Raw genomic sequence first — 16,677 nt, 5'->3', positions numbered from 1 at the left:
TAAGAGAGTCGTGAACATGCTCACCACAGTACACAAGGGTGAAATGCTGGCAACAGGGAAGGTCGACAGAAGGACTGGCGAGCCTGTGATGAAGCCTGATGCTGTAATTGACTATAACGTCAATATGCGGCTGGTGGACAAGTCGGATATGATGATTGGAGAGATTGACTGTCTGAGGAAAAATCGTCGTTGGTACAGGAAGGTGTTCTTGCACTTGATTGACATGTGCATGTTGAACGCCTTCATCCTGTATAAAATCAAGAACAGGAAGCCAGCCTACTACTCTCTCAGAAGATTCTCCAAGACTTGTGTCTACCAGCTGCTTCAGCGTTATGGCTAGGTGCTTTCAACAGGTCCCAAACGCCACCCTCACACACCTCCAGACCGCCTACAGTGTATGGCCTACCTTCAGCGACACCGCCTGGAGCCACTGCCAGCCACTGCAAAGAGGGGGAAAGCACTGAGGAGGTGTCATGTGTGCAGCCACACTACCAGGCAGGAAAGAACTTTTAGGCGCACCTCCTTGCAGTGCAAAGAGTGCAAAGTTCCCCTCTGTGCTTACCCGTGTTTTTTCGACTACCACAGCCTAAGTAGATTTTGAAAATAAGGGTAAAAATATTGGGAAAAATACTGAGAGTGACAGTGATAATATTGTTTAGTTTTCTTTTACGTGCTGACAGTGACAGCCTGATGAGTGTAAATTAGTGTATGTACTTGTAAAAGCACTGACAGTTACAGTGTTCTTTGTTGTAAATAATTGTACATAGTAATCATATAAGTATTGCGAGTGACAGTCACTCCAGTGTAAAAAGATAAAAGCATATTTTCCTATTCTATGTTCTGAAAGTAAAAGTTTTTGTGTATAAAATATTATTTTTATAACACTGGACAGTGACACTGATGAATAAGGCAAAAAAAAAAAAGATACAGTGAAAGTGAGCGATAGAAATGAAGTGCGAGTGGCCGACAGGAGCGAGAATAAAGTGCCTGCCGTAAGGCTGGATAAACTGCGCCGCGGTGGTCTTCCTCATTCCCAGTCCACAATACTGGCAGTGACATTGATTTTTATTACCGTAATAGTGACAGGCAAACGTTTGCGAAGTCCTATGATGGAAAAAAAAGGAGTATACGTGTTTTTTGCCGAGAAAAGGCAAATGTGACAATATTGACGGGAAGATCGCCACCGCGCTGCATGTCGGCCGTGCGCTCCGTCCATTTTAGCCTTATTTTCAGTTCTTATTTACAAATACGGATTCCAAACAACCTGTACGTTGTTGTATAAAGTGTACTGTGACAGATTGAGGCTGTGGTAGAAAGAAAACCGGGTTTCTGGAGGTGTGAGAGTGAAGACTTTGTTACCCAACTTTGCAAGTCTTCACAAGTCCTTGGGTAGTCAACGAAGGCTCAACATGTGGCTCAGGAGATAGCTGAATGTAAGTAATATATGCCTTAAAAATTTTAATGCTCTAGGGTTAATCTATGATTTTTGGCTAATATTTTTCCACAGGTACTCAGACCCCGCTACAACCCCGCCACAGGGGGGGGATCGCGCGTACACAGCCGCGTTTTAGGGGTTAAGTAAAAACCCATTGTTAGGCAAGGTATCGCATCTCAGGGTAGATTTAACATGTAAAGTATAGGTATGCGTTTTTAAGCCTTTGGTTCCCCCCCCCCCAACCAAGTCCTAAACCCACCCAAATAAGTTCAAAAACAAGTTTAAAGCCTGTCTAAATGGCCTAACAGCTGTAAAAGACACTAACCTAAGCCTAACACCTGTAAGTAACTCACAAAAACCAACAGATAAAATCTGAAAATCATCAAATATAAGTCTGGAAAAAATCAAGCCTAGTAAACTGTACCCCAAAATGACAATGTTCACTCCACCTATGGCTAAAACCCATTAATCTAAGTCTAAAACCAGTTTATAAATCAACCTAAACACACAATTTTATCCTAAAATATCACCAAAATCGGCAAAAAAAAAAATAAAAACCCATTGTTAAACCAGGATTTAGCCAACATTAGGCAGGGTATAGTGGTATTTCTACCCCCATCATTAAGCCGGGGTATCGTATATTGAGGTATACCTTACCTTCAGTGCTACTAATATTCATATTTCTGAAAGTATTAAAATTCTTAGTGTTTCACTTAACCCGTTAACTGCGCATGGCGGTTTTTTGGTGTCCGTGGTGCGCAAACATAGGGGTAAAAAATGAAATTTCCCAAAGGCCATATTTTGTCTTAGGAATTGAGAGAGCACATGCCAAAGTATATAGTAACGAAATATTAGCTCAATATTTACCTTGATTGTGGTAGGTGGGGGCACTCACCATCCTCTCTCTCGATGTAGTGCTGCTGTCAGGTGTCTGCCCTTTCATCTACTCCATCCTTCTTTCCTTCCATCCTCTTCTGTCTTCCTTTTCTTCATTCTTTCCTTGTCCTCTTGTCTATGGGTAACTTTACACTCCCTCTTCTGTCTTTCTTTCCTTCATTCTTTCCTCTTCCTTCTGCCTGTGGGTGACTCTACACTGAGTGACAAGCCAAATGGTTTCCTGTACACCAGGAAACCATTTACTATGCAGGGTGGTAACCATATAACCAAATTTTGGCACCTGGTGGTTTAAAGGGTGATTATTGTGCTCCAGTCGGATTGAGCCGGTGAAGGTTTATATCCAAGGGATGGTTGGGGTTGATTGCTCATGTAATGCCACTCAGGGATGAGTGAGGCTGGTCACTGTCATCTTAAATGTTGGGACTAACTGCCTAGCTCCAGGCTCCTACGCTTCTCATGGGGCAATGTAGGATTGGATGATGGATGGATGGATGGATGGATTTACCTTGGTAAAGCTGTGGATGAACATCGAAGTGTCTGATTCCCTATTGGAATGTATGGTTTTCGTTTTCTTCTTCAGTTTTGGTTTCGGTTTAGGTTTTGAAGGCTCAAACATGCTTGCATGGGTCGGCCGTGGTCACCATGGCACTATATTCGAAATTCACCTGCGCAGCCAGGTCTGTATTGAGCAGTTGCACTCGGAACAGCCCAGGTTGTATAGAGCAGTTACCGGGTTAACAATACCCTCAGCTGGACCTCTCATGTTAGATCTCTTGGTAAAATCTTTTCAAAGAATCTATCTATCTATCCATTGCCAGAAGCCTTAATCCCATACGAGGTGGCTACAAACAAATCGCCTCCACGTCACCCTGTCCCCCGCCATTTCACTGCCCTGCTCCCAATTCACACACCCCTCTCTCATATACCTCTCAACTCCATCCTTACATCTCAACCTTGGCCTTCCCCTCCCTCTTTCCCCCTCCACCTCACTCACATACACTCTCCTCATCAGTCTCTCACTCTCCATCCTCTCCACATGGCCAAACCACCTCAGTGTGTTTCTCCTAACGCGTCCTATCACATCCACATCCACACCACAACGCTCCTTCACTTCCTCATTTGTCAGTCTGTCTCTCCATGTGACTCCACAGGCTCCTCTCAAAAAACTCATTTCCACTGCTGTCACTCATGACTTGTGTCCCTCCAACAAGGTCTGAGTTTCATTTCCATACGTTAGAGTTGATATCACGATATTGTACTGTCATGTAATAACTCTTTCACTTCCATGCTCACTTCCCAGTTTCTTATCACTGCCATCAAGGAACCAGCAACCTTTCTTCCTTGTTGTACCCTTTTAAGCATTTCACCCTCCAAACTTCCATCCTTACTCATCACACTACCCAAGTACTTAAACGTACTCACATTTTCCATTTCCTCATCATCCAACCTCACTGTACATTTACTGATTTCACTTCTCTTGAAGACCATAACTTTACTCTTCCCCACATTCACCTTTAGATTCCGTTTCTTACATACTCTCCCAAACTCATCCACCAAGCCTTGCAGCTCCCCTTTGTCTTCACTTAACAACACAGTATCATCTGCACACAACAGTACAGGGAGTTTCCAAACACTGCCCTCTTTCATCAGGGCCACTCCAACATCCACTGCCCTACCTTGTATCTCTTTTATAACCCCATCCATATACACATTGAAGAACCATGGAAACATGACACATCCCTGTTTCAATCCAACCTTCAAATAGAAAAACTCACTCAGTTTGTTATCCACATGCACTGCAACCTTAGCACCCTCATACATACACTTCACAGCATTCAACAACTTCCTATCTACTCCATATATTCTTAATACTTTCCACAGTCCTTGTCTGTCCACCCTGTCATATGCTTTCTCTTAATCCATGAAGGCCGCATACAACTTCTTTTCCTTCTCTAGACACTTTTCCACTAAATATCTAAGAATGAATATCTGATCTACACAACGTTTTCCCTTCCTAAAGCCTCCCTGTTCTTATCCAACTAATTCCTCTGTTATTTCCCTAACTCTGTCAATAAGTATCGTTCCGTATACTTTTCCTATTACATTAAGAAGACAAATGCCCCTATGATTACCACACATTTCTTTTTCCTCTTTCCCTTTGTACAAGGGAATAATTATACCTGACTTCCAATCCTCTGGGTCTCTACCTTCCTCCCAGGCCAATATTCACATCTTCCACATCTGTTTTATCTCTCTCCCATGCTTCAGCATTTCACCACACACTCCATCAATTCCTGGGGCCTTCCCCATTTTGACTTTCTTCATTGCTTCCACAACTTCCATCCTACTGATTTCTCCAGTCTTCTCACCTCTCTCCTTCTCCCAGCCATTCCCCAGCCACTTATACTCGCATTACTTTCATTCTCTATGTTCAAAGATTCCTTAAAGTGTTCTCTCCATCAGCTCACTTTTTCTCCATTCTCCATTAGTAATCTGCCATTTTTATCTTTCACTCCACTACTAACTTCACTGCCACCCTGTCTGACTCTTTTTACTTCTCTCCAGAACATTTTCTTACATTCCCTCCACTTGACACTCAAATTCCTTCCAAATTCCTCATCCACTCTCTTCTTACTCTCTCGTACTAATCTTTTCACCTCTCCTCTCTACATATACCTCTGTCTTCCACGTCTCAACTTCTTCCACGCCCCAATTTCTAATTTTTTAAGAAACTTGGATTATTGTATAGAGTTCGTAACTTCTTCACTGACAAGCAGCTAGGTATAATTTATAAGAGTCATGTGCGCTCTCAGCTGGAATATTGCTAACCCTTGTGGAATGGATGTGGAGAGATAGCACTAAAGCAACTAGGTGAAATCCAGAACAAGGCTGTTAGAATTATTCAAAACCCTACCACTGTATTACAAATGAACTACCTTCCCTTCAAATAAGAAGGAATGTTGTTGTCCTTGCATTGTTCTTTACTGTAGATACTTTTATGGCAAATGCACAGACAAAGTTGCATCCATTGTGCCAGCCCTCCATGCCTTCCCCCGCGCTACACGGGCATCTGGTAGTGCCCATAACTGGACTGTCACACTGCCGTACTGCAGAACTTCTGCCTGTCAGAATTCTCTTATTCCCTGAACTGCATCTCTCTGGAACTCGCTTTCCCCCCAACTTCCACCTACAACTGTTCAGGTCCAGCTGTTACAGATTTTTTATGAATGGAGGACGCCTGTAGTCTGGTGTATGGATTTTTTTTATTTTTTATTATTTGTTTTTCCCTCCTCTGCTCTATTTAAAAAAAAAAAAAAAAAAAAAAAAAAAAAAAAATCTACTGGGAGACCTGCCGACATTTCGCAAAAATATCCCTGCTAATATCAGTACTTCAGCTCTGTATGAGACAGCCCTAGCTTGTATTCAGTTTGAACAGTGGGTATTAATGCCAAAGCTGTGACATGTGGAGGTGTGTAGGAGGACTGCTGGGCCTTGGGATAGGTGCTGAAGCCTTCGCCCAGAGTTGGGGGGGGGGGGGAACCTGAGGTCAACCACATTTTGCCTACGTATAGTGATTTGCTTCCATATCCCAGTTAGGAAAACCTGAAATATGAGCATAATTTCATTAGTATGTGAACCTTGTTTTCATCAAAGTAGAGACTTGTTATGTTTGTTTCAGATTCCTACAAATGTGTAAAAGTTATTTTTATATAATTTTTTGTGCATTTTAATCTGATTGGATTATTTTGTTGATGCCATAGATTTAGTTATGCTCTTATACTGTTATTCAGGTTTAATAGAAAAGATTAGGATGTGATTCAGTTTCTCTGTGTTTGACCATAGTGAGAAATACATCTCTTGCATTGTACAGGTCCTGGTTGAGGTGGATGGACTGAGTGAGGTTGATGTGGAGGGTGTGGTGAGGTTCGTGGCCGGGCTGCAGAACAGCGATGGCTCCTTCAGTGGGGACCAGTGGGGTGAGGTGGACACGCGATTCTCATTCTGCGCACTTGCCACCCTTACATTGCTGGTTGGTTGTGCTTTTATTTATCTATTTATTTATTTATCTATTAATTTATTTTTTAGTATTTCTTGGAATTTCTTAATGGGCTGTTTCAGTGGGTGGAGGGTAACTGAAGACGAGTGCAGGATGTGGATTGTTTAGGAGACAATGGGGTTGCAGGTTGTGTAGCTGGAAAAAAAGTATGTAGTAGGATTGATGGATAGTTGAGTGAAGTGGATATGTACTTCTCATTCTGCATCCATGTTTCCATAACACAGCGGCTCTGTCGAGTGTGGGTGGTTTGGTAGATGGTTTGGTAGATTAGAGTGTGTGATAGGAAGGTGGGTATTTAAAGCATTTCTAGAGCTCTACCAAGATGCACCCCCTTACCCACTCATGTTAACCACTATTCTGCTCTTTGTATTTACAGTATCATCATCCATCCATCCATCTGTCTATCCTTCAATAGCATCCATATTCAGAGGTATATGTGAGTTTTAAGATGGGAAGAGGCAGTGTGTTAGGCCAGGAAGAAGGTGGATGAATATGGTAAATGAGTGTGCAAGGCTTGGTGGATGTGTTTGGGTGAGTGAGAGTGTGTAAGAAATGGAATCTAAAGGCGAATGTACGGAAGAGTAAAGTTATGGTCTTTTAGAGAAGTGAAGTCAGTGAATGTACAGTGAGGTTGGATGATGAGGAAATGGAAAATGTGAGTGCATTTAAGTACTTCGGTAGTGTGATGAGTAAAGATGGAAGTTTAGAGGGTGAAGTGCTTGAAGGTTACAACAAGGAAGAAAGGTTGCTGGTTCCTTGAAGGCGTTGATAAGAAATAGGGAAGTGAGCATGGAAGTGAAAAAGTTACTACATGACAGTACAGTAGTGTGATACCAACTCTAACGTATGGAAGTGAAGCTTGGACCTTGTTGGAGGGACAGAAGTCAAGAACGAGAGTAGTGGAATTGAGTTATTTGAGAGGAGCATATGGAGTCACATAGAGAGAGAGACTGACAAATGAGGATGTGAAAGAACAATGTGGTGTGGATGTGGATGTGATAGGAAGTGTTAGGAGAAACACAGTGAGGTGGTTTGGCCATGTGGAGAGGATGGAGAGTGTGAGACTGATGAGGAAAGTGTATTTGAGTGAGGTGGAGGGGGGGAGAGGGAGGGGGAGGCCAAGGATGAGATTGAGGGATGGTGTGGAGAGGTATATGAGGGAGGGGGTGTGTGAGCTGAGAGCAGGGCATTGGAATGGTGGGGGACAGGGCGACATGGAGGCGATTTGTTTGTGGCCACCCCTTATGGGATTAAGGCATCTGTTAGTAGATAGATAGATAGATAGTGTGTAAGAAAGAGAGGTCTGGCAGTTTATGAGACTACAGAAATCACAGACGATCAAGTTGGATGGATGATTTTGTGTGGAGGAGCAAGGAAGAGTGGCTGTGTGTGACAGAAATAAATGGAGAGAAATTGTGAATGAATAAGTGATGACGCAGCCCTGAGGGGATATTCTCCCGCATTTGGTCTGATCAGCTAGTCAGGTCAGGTGCGGGTAAGGGGATGGGTCTGTTATGATGTGGCAGGGGTAAACCAGTTCTGCTGTCGGGCCCTGCTGCGGATGTCACTGATTACATTGCCCAGTTGACCCTTGTGCGGTGTGGTGCGGTGAGGATCTGTCCGTTCTCCCCTTTGGGGCTAAGATGCAAATGAATGTGTTTGAATGGATGAGTAAATGGAGAGTGAGTCGTCCTGTCTCGGCTACCTCCCTTTCCTTGGGGGAAGCAGCCTAGGTATATAGATATAGATAGATATATATATATATATATATATATATATATATATATACCAGTATATACTGTATAGACAGTATCTATATCTATCTATCTATCTATATATATATATATATATACAGTATGTACAGTATATACAGTATACATATATATATATATATATATATATATATAGTATGTGTACGGTATATATATAAAGGTTATCCCTTAATTCACGCGAACTTTTTTCACACGATTTCGGTTATCCACGAATTTTTCGTACAATAATTAAAACAAAATTATAGTACAGTATTCAAATAAGTAATTTCAATATACAAGAGAAATAAATAAAATATAAAAGATGCCTACCTGCTACCCGTGTGCACACATATATGTATGTGTGTGTGGGAGCCTGGGAGATCGGTCTACCACGCACCACACAGTCAGTTTGAATCCGACGGTTGAACCATGCATGACTTGCAAATCATTATTTTTGGCTTATTTTCCTGCCTTCCAGTAATTGCTTACCTTGTCTGTCAACATGGGGCATAAGCGTAGTGCTAGTGATGCATGTGGTAACACACCAAAACAGACTTGTAAAGTGATGTTGCTGACAGAGAAAGTTAAAGTGTTGGACAAACTTCAGGGAGGAATGTCGGCGACAATTCTCCGTCAGGACGATTCCCCGTCATTTATTTACTTACCAGTTTATTTAACAAGTACAGTACACTAGTTTTTTACTTATATGAGTTATAAAATCCCCCTGAAAATTAGTTATTAAAGTATTAATTAATCAATAATAAGTATATTAATAGAATGACGGGGAATTGTCCATGTTTTGACGGTGAATTGACTTGATGGTGAATTGTCTCAGAACCGTATGTTTGGGGTGAGTCAGCTGTTCATACAATAAGGAAGGAGAACTTAGCATACGGGAGACAGTGAGAGCTAGTGCACCAGACTGCTAAAGTGTCTCCACCTACGCCTGTGAATTGTCTTGTAACCGCATGTTTGGGGTGAATGAGTCAACTGTTCATACAATAAAGAAGGCAGAATGTAGCATACAGGAGGCAGTGAGGGCTAGTGCACCAGACTGCTGAAGTGTCTCCACCTACGCCTGTGCTTGTCAGGTTTCAGTTTTAAATTTGTTACATTTTTGTTGTTTTTAATACTTTATGCTAGTTTATAAGGTGTATGTAGTGCATAAACAGTATTATTCAGATGTAATATACATATAGACATGCGTAATTATGTGCACACAAGGGCAAAACATATACGCGAATTTACCACATACGCGAAGGGTCTGAGAACCTAACCCTCGCGTGAATTAAGGGCTTACCTGTACTGTATATATATTCGTTTTCGTGTTCGTTTTCGTTTTTAAAGGCTCCAACATGCTTGCATGCGTCAGCCTTGGTCACCTAATGGCGACTCTCCATGCTGCACGATCCATTGCAGCCTCCCTGTTCAGTCCCTTAACCCTGAGGTCACACTTAATGACCGCGTCCCATGTCTTTCTCGGTCTACTCCTCGTAACCGCACCCCCAATATTAACACTTCTCACCTTCCTCACCCAATTATCATCCCCCATCCTCTCCACATGTCCAAACCATCTCAATCTACCTCTCCTCATCACAACACCAATACACTCCAGTCCCATCCCACCTCTCAACTCTGTCATCATGAACCCAGCCCCCACAGACATTGGATGCAGGGATGCACTACACATCCACCTAATCATTGTCATTTCTGTACGTCTGAGCCGGCGAATATCCTCCTCCTTCACTGCCCAGGTCTCACTACCATACAGCGTTACACTCCTAACACATGCTGCATACAAAGACCCCTTAGCACATAGGGAGAGTCCTCTCAATGTCAGGAGAGGCAAGAGCTCCCTGAACTTCTTCCAACCACTTCTAACCCTAGCCACAGCCCCACCTCCAGCACACAACATGTCTCCCAAATAACAAAACTCTTCCACACACTCAAGAGATTCACCAGCAAGTTCAATCCTTTGACGTCTGACAATCTCCACCTGCTCACCCCGACACGCCGTACACATAATATCAGCATTATCTCGCAGTCTACCTCTGATACCACTACATCTCTTATGCACCCATTTATCACGAACACCGCACAAGATGGAATTACTTCCCACGCCCTTGTGGCAAACTGCACATGGCCACTGTCCCTCGTCTTTGACAGTACCGCCACCAACCCTAGATATCATCACTTTTGTTTTATCTGCATTTACCCTTAAGCCCTTGTGCCCCATACCATCTCTCCACTTCCTAAACCTCTCCTCCGCCTCCCTTTCGTTCTCTGCAATCAACACCAAATCATCAGCATACAACATCTCCCACAGGAGTCCATTTCTAAAGTCACGTGAAAGGGATTCAATTACCATGATAAACAACATGGGACTCAAAACTGACCCCTGATGCACACCAACATTCACGGAAAACCCATCACTCAAATCTCCATTCACTCTTACCTGATTAGAGAAAGAGTGAATATTGATGAGATGCAGTTTGGGTTTATGCCAGGTAGGGGGACCACTGATGCGATATTCATTGTTCGACAGCTTCAGGAAAAATATATTGGTAGGAGAAGGGATCTTTATTTTGTTTTTGTTGATTTGGAAAAGGCCTTTGACAGAGTCCCTAGAGAGGTGGTGAAGTGGGCAATGAGAAAGCTTGGCTTGGAGGAGTGGCTGGTTAGGGTGGTTATGGCCATGTATGTGGGTGCTCACACCCAGGTGAGAGTGAATGTAGAATTGAGTGATGAGTTTTCCGTGAATGTTGGTGTGCATCAGGGGTCAGTATTGAGTCCCATGTTGTTTATCATGGTACTTGAAGCCCTTTCACGTAACTTTAGAAATGTACTCCTGTGGGAGTTGTTGTATGCTAATGATTTGGTGTTGATTGCAGAGAATGAAAGGGAGGCGGAGGAAAAGTTTAGGAAGTGGAGAGATGGTATGGGGCAAAAGGGTTTAAGGGTAAATGCAGATAAAACAAAAGTGATGATATCTAGGGTTGGTGGCGGTACTGTCAAAGACGAGGGACAGTGGCCATGTGCAGTTTGCCACAAGGGCGTGGGAAGTAATTCCATCTTGTGCGGTGTGTGTGATAAATGGGTGCATAAGAGATGTAGTAGTATCAGAGGTAGACTGTGAGATAATGCTGATTTTATATGTACGGCGTGCCGGGGTGAGCAGGTGGAGATTGTCAGACGTGAAAGGATTGAACTTGCAGGTGAATCTCTTGAGTGTGTGGAGGAGTTTTGTTGTTTGGGAGACGTGTTGTGTGCTGGAGGTGGGGCTGGAGCTGGCTCTGTGGCTGGGGTGAGGGGTGGTTGGGGGGGGTTCGGTGAGCTCTTGCCTCTCCTGACATTGAGAGGGCTCTCCCTACGTGCTAGGGGGTCTTTGTGTGCAGCATGTGTTGGGAGTGTAGTGCTGTGTGGCGGTGGGACCTGGGCAGTGAGGGAGGGGGATATTCGCTGGCTCGGACTTACAGAAATGACAATGATTGGGTGGATGTGCAGTGCGTCCCTGCGTCCAGGGCCTGGAGGGGCTGAGTTTACGGTGGAAGAGTTGAGAGGTGGGATGGGACTGGAGTGTATTGGTGTTGTGATGAGGAGAGGTAGATAAGGGTGGTTTGGACATGTGGAGGGGATGGGGGATGATAATTGGGTGGGGAAGGTGAGAAGTGTTAATATTGGGGGTGGGGTTGTGAGGGGTAGACCGAGAAAGACGTGGGACGAGGTCATTAGGTGTGACCTTAGGGTTAGGGGACTGAACAGGGAGGCTGCAATGGATCGTGCAGCGTGGAGAGCTGCCATTAGGTGACCAAGGCCGACACATGCAAGCATGTTGGGGCCTTTAAAAACGAAAATGAAAATGATAGATAGATAGGTAATGGGGGTACCCATCATCCACTCACTCAGTGCAGGGATGCCTTATGGTCTCAACACTGAGTGACAAGCCAAATGGTTTCCTGTACCCAGGAAACCATTTACTATGCTGGGTGGTAACCATATAATTGGGGTTTTTGGCCGGGTTAAGTGTCCCCCATACTCCCCTATCTAAAGTCATTTAATCATGGCAAATGTTTTGAAGAGCCTTAGAGCGCCCAATACCTGCCCAGGGCCTCAACCAAATGAGCAGATTCGCTTGGCCATGTGGAATGTGAGAGGTGTGAATGTGGAGAGCAAGAGGATGAAGTGCTGAATGTATTCAAGAGTGTGAGATATGCTGTGATGGCATTGTGTGAAACAAAGATGAAACAGTGTGAAGTGGTGGGAGGGTGTGAAATGTGTAAGATCAGGCATGAATTGGGTAGGAAGATGCAAGGAAAGAGTTGCTTTGTTGATGAATGAGGTGTGGCAAAGTGGAATGAGAGATTACAAATGTGTCAGCTCAAGGCGTTTGTATGTCAAGTTCAGGTTTGAGATGGTGAAGTGGCATTGACTGTTGCGTATGCACTGTGATGACAGGAGTAAGAGAAAGATAGGTTTTGGGATGAGCTGGATGAAGCAGTGGGAGAAATGCCTTGGAGCTATAAAGTAATAGTAATGGGCAGTATGAATCGAAGAGTAGGCACTGGTCCTGAGGATAACATAATGGGTTGTAATGGAGTACCAGGAGAAAATGATAGTGGGAAGTGACTGAAAGATGTGTTAGGGTAGGAGGTTGTGCATTTGTAACCCATAATTCAAACACAAAGATGCACATAAATATACATGGTATGGATGGAACAGGGATCATGTTGAAAGGAGCCTGATTGATTACATGCCCATAGAGAGGCCGATGCTGGGAACGGTTGCTGATACCAGGGTCGTGAGAGGACGATGTGGAGGTCTGTCAGATCATATGACTGTGGTATGCACTGAGAGGAGAGAGGTGGACCAGGAGAGAGAGGAGCAGTCAGAGAGAAAGACTTAAAGTCCAGAAGCTGAGGATCAAAGAAATGGCAGATGAATACAGAACCAAAGTAGGGGAGGAGTTAGAATCAGTGATTGCTTAGTTAGGAATGCTAAAGCGGTGTGTGGTGTGGCAAGAGTAACAACAAAGGAGAAAGGTACGGCATGGTGTTAGGAATGCTAAAGCGTTGTGTGGTGTGGCAAGAGTAACAACAAAGGAGAAAGGTACGGCATGGTGGAATGAAGAGGTTATGAGAGCAGTGGAGGAAAAGAGGAAAAAGTGGCTAGAGTGGTTACAGGACAGAGATTCAGTTGAAATAAGTGAATATATTGAGAGCAAAAAGCAGATAAAGAGAATAGTGAAGAGGAAAAAGAAGGAGATAAATGATCTGGGAAGAAAATGAAAGCAAACTACTGTACAGTACTCTGAAAATGGGAAGTTATTCTGGAAAGAAATGAGGAAATGTAGAAGTGACAGCAGAAAGAAATGTGAAGGTGTGAAGGATGTAGGTGGTAGATTATTAACCCATAGGGATGAAGTAAGGACCAGATGGGAAGAATATTTAGAAAGCCTGATCAATGGAAATAGAGAGAGCAAAGCCTTTGTAAATATGAATGATTTTCGGGATGTGCAGAGAAGGAATGCAGTGGCAGGAAACATGACACTCGCACAGGTGAAGAGTGCTGTGAAGCGGCTGAAATACAGGAAAGCAGCTGGGGTTGATGAGGTGTATGCAGAGATGATCAGGTGTAGTGGAGAGAGCGGAATGAAGTGCTTGTTGGAGATATGTAGGAATGCATGGATGAGTGAAACTGTGCCAGCAGAGTGGAAAAAGGCTGTGATTGTTCCCCTGTACAAAAATAAAGGTGAGCAAAGTGAGTGCAAGAATTATCGTGGCATGAGTTCATTGAGTGTGGTAGGGAAGGTACTGTATATGGAAGAATTATTGTAGAGAAAGTAAGAGAGATATACGAAGTCCTAGTGAGATATGAACAGGGTGGCTTTAGGAGTGGCAGAGGATGTGTGGATCAAATATTTGCAGTAAGACAGATAGTGAAGGCATGTGAAAAGGACTGTAAGGTGTTTGTGACATTCATGGATCTGGAAAAAGCATAAAACAAAGTAGAGAGAGAAGGACTGTGGAAGATTTTGCACATGTACGGTGTAATTGGTAAGCTGTTAGGTGCTGTTAAGAGTTTTTGTGTTGGTAGTGAAGCTTGTGCAAGGGTAAATGGGCGTCGAAGTGAATGGTTCACGATCGATGTGGGCGTGCGACAAGATTGTGTGATGTCCCCAGGGTTGTTCAATACTGTATATATATGGATGGGATGATGAGAGAAGTAAAAACATGAGTAATGGAGAGGGGAATGGCATTGGTAATGAATGGTGATGGATGGAATATCTCAAGTTTGTTTTATGCAAATACCGGCCAAGAACTTGGTAGACTGGTGCAGAGTTTTGCTGATGTCTGTGAGCATTGTGAGTTTAGAGTAAATGTAGAAGAGATTAAAGTGATGGTTATTGAGAGAGAAGGTGACTCCCAGTGTGATGTTACAGTGAAAGAAGAGAGACTGGAATTGGTGAGAGAGTTCAAATATGTGGGTACAGTGATAGAAAAAAGTAAAAAATGTGCAAAGAAGTGGAAAGTAGAGTGACACAAAGAAGGAAAGTAGCTGGTGCAATGAAGGCTTTGAAAAAAAACAGTCTTGAGTGTTGCAACTGCACGAGGCTTACATGAAGCACTGTTAGTGCCAACTCTAATATATGGATGTGAGACTATAGTGTGGCATGAAAATGAAAAGCCAGGAGTGAGAGCAATGGAGATAGGACTGCTGAGGAATGTATGTGGAGTACAGAGAGTGGATAGGATACAAAATAATGTCTATCTCTATCTCTCTCTATAGCCCGACTCCCTAATCTTGCAAAGGGTGGCCGCAGACAAAACGCCTCCAAATCGCTCTGTCACCCACCATTTGACTGCCCTCCCCCCAGCTCACTCCCCCCTCCCTCATATACCTCTCAACTCCATCCCTCCACCTCATCCTCGGTCTTTCCCTCCCTCTCACTCCCTCCACTTCACCTACATACACCCTCTTAGTCAGTCTTTCATTCTCCATTCTCTCCACATGTCCAAACCATCTCAGTGTATTTCTCCTAATTTTCACACCCACATCCACATCCACCCCACAATGTTCCTTCACTTCTTCATTCGTCAACCTGTTCCTCCATGTCACTCCATTCTCAAGCAACTCATTTCCACTGCTCTCACTCTTGACTTGTTCCCCTCTAGCAAGGTCCACGCCTCGCTTCCATACGTCAGGGTAGGGAACACAATACTGTACTATCATGCAGTGACTTCTTAACTTCCATACTCAGCTTCCTATTTTTCATCACTGCTTTCAGTGAACCAGCAACCTTCCTTCCCTGCTGTACCCTTTCAAGCACTTCATCCTCAAAAGTTCCATCCTTACTCATCACACTACCCAAGTACTTGAATGCATTCACATTTTCCATATCCTCACCATCCAACCTCACTGTGCATTCTGTGAGTTCATTCCTCTCAAACACCATAACTTTACTCTTGTTTACATAACTTTCAGATTCCTCTTCCTACACACTGTCCCAAATTCACTCGCCAAACCATGCAACTCCCATACATCTTCACTCAACAATACTGTATCATCAGCAAACAGCAACACCGGAATCTTCCACATCTCACCCTCATTCATTAGAGCCACCCCTACATCCACTGCCCTGCCTTGGATCTCAAGTACAACCCCATCCATGTATATATTCAACAGCCATGGAGACATAACACATCCCTGTTTCTGTCCCACATTTAGATCAAAGAACTCACTCAGCTCACCATCCACTTGCACTGTAGCCCTAGCTCCTTCATACATACTCTTTACAGCATTCAACAATTTCCTCTCCACTCAGTATACAGTAACCCCTCCAATATCCGGATCAATAGAGCCATCGGTAGATTCGGATATTGGTTTCGTCCGGATATTGGGCCCCAGCTTATGGACTTGTACTTATGGACCCTAACTCAGAGAAACACCTATACAACTCCCTCCGGACATGCATAGCACCTATTTAACACCCAAATCACACCAATAAGGCACATAAATGACTGAAATAAATGCAAAAGAAACATAAAATGAGGGTTTAGAAGTATGTTCATACATTAATAAACATTCTGGTACTTATGGACTCTAACCGAACCTAACTCTGAAAAACACATTCCTACTGCACATGCATGAGGTAAGTATAGTATGGAAAAAATTACAGTATGACACATTCTGGTAAGTATAGTATGGAAAAAAGTACAATATGAAACATTCTGGCTACTTACAGCAAGTCTCTGGCCACCTCGATGAATAACCGCCTCCTCTCGGACACTGACAGTAAGAACGATTTCCTGAAGCACTTGCAGTACACTCTTCCTGAAGTCTTGCACTGAACTTAGTCAGTAACACACAGAAGTCCGTTCTCTTCACAGTGTTCACTTTAGTCCAAATAATGTTCCATTAAAATTTAGTGTTGCACATTAACTTTTCCCAGTTTTTTTTTATTTTCCAAAGCCAAAACAAAGAAGGTTAGTTACGTTAAATTTCTTTTCTACTGAGTCTTTTCTCTCATTTCGAAAACC

At 43.4% G+C, this 16,677-nt stretch overlaps 1 protein-coding gene across 1 annotated transcript in view; it reads left to right on the top strand.

The window, feature by feature from the left end:
• Window positions 1–16,677, top strand: part of RabGGTb (geranylgeranyl transferase type-2 subunit beta) — an 88,919-nt gene that overhangs the window by 55,799 nt on the left and 16,443 nt on the right. Inside the window, exon 4 of the mRNA XM_080284938.1 lies at window positions 6,204–6,362. Coding sequence (XP_080141064.1) covers window positions 6,204–6,362 — 159 coding nt within the window. The remainder of the gene's footprint in view (window positions 1–6,203; window positions 6,363–16,677) is intronic.

The sequence above is a fragment of the Coenobita brevimanus genome, chromosome 103, assembly GCF_032717465.1.
Source record: "Coenobita brevimanus isolate Jiangsu-jjx chromosome 103, ASM3271746v2, whole genome shotgun sequence".
Classification (NCBI taxonomy): domain Eukaryota; kingdom Metazoa; phylum Arthropoda; class Malacostraca; order Decapoda; family Coenobitidae; genus Coenobita; species Coenobita brevimanus.
This window is presented reverse-complemented; position numbering and strand designations above follow the sequence as displayed.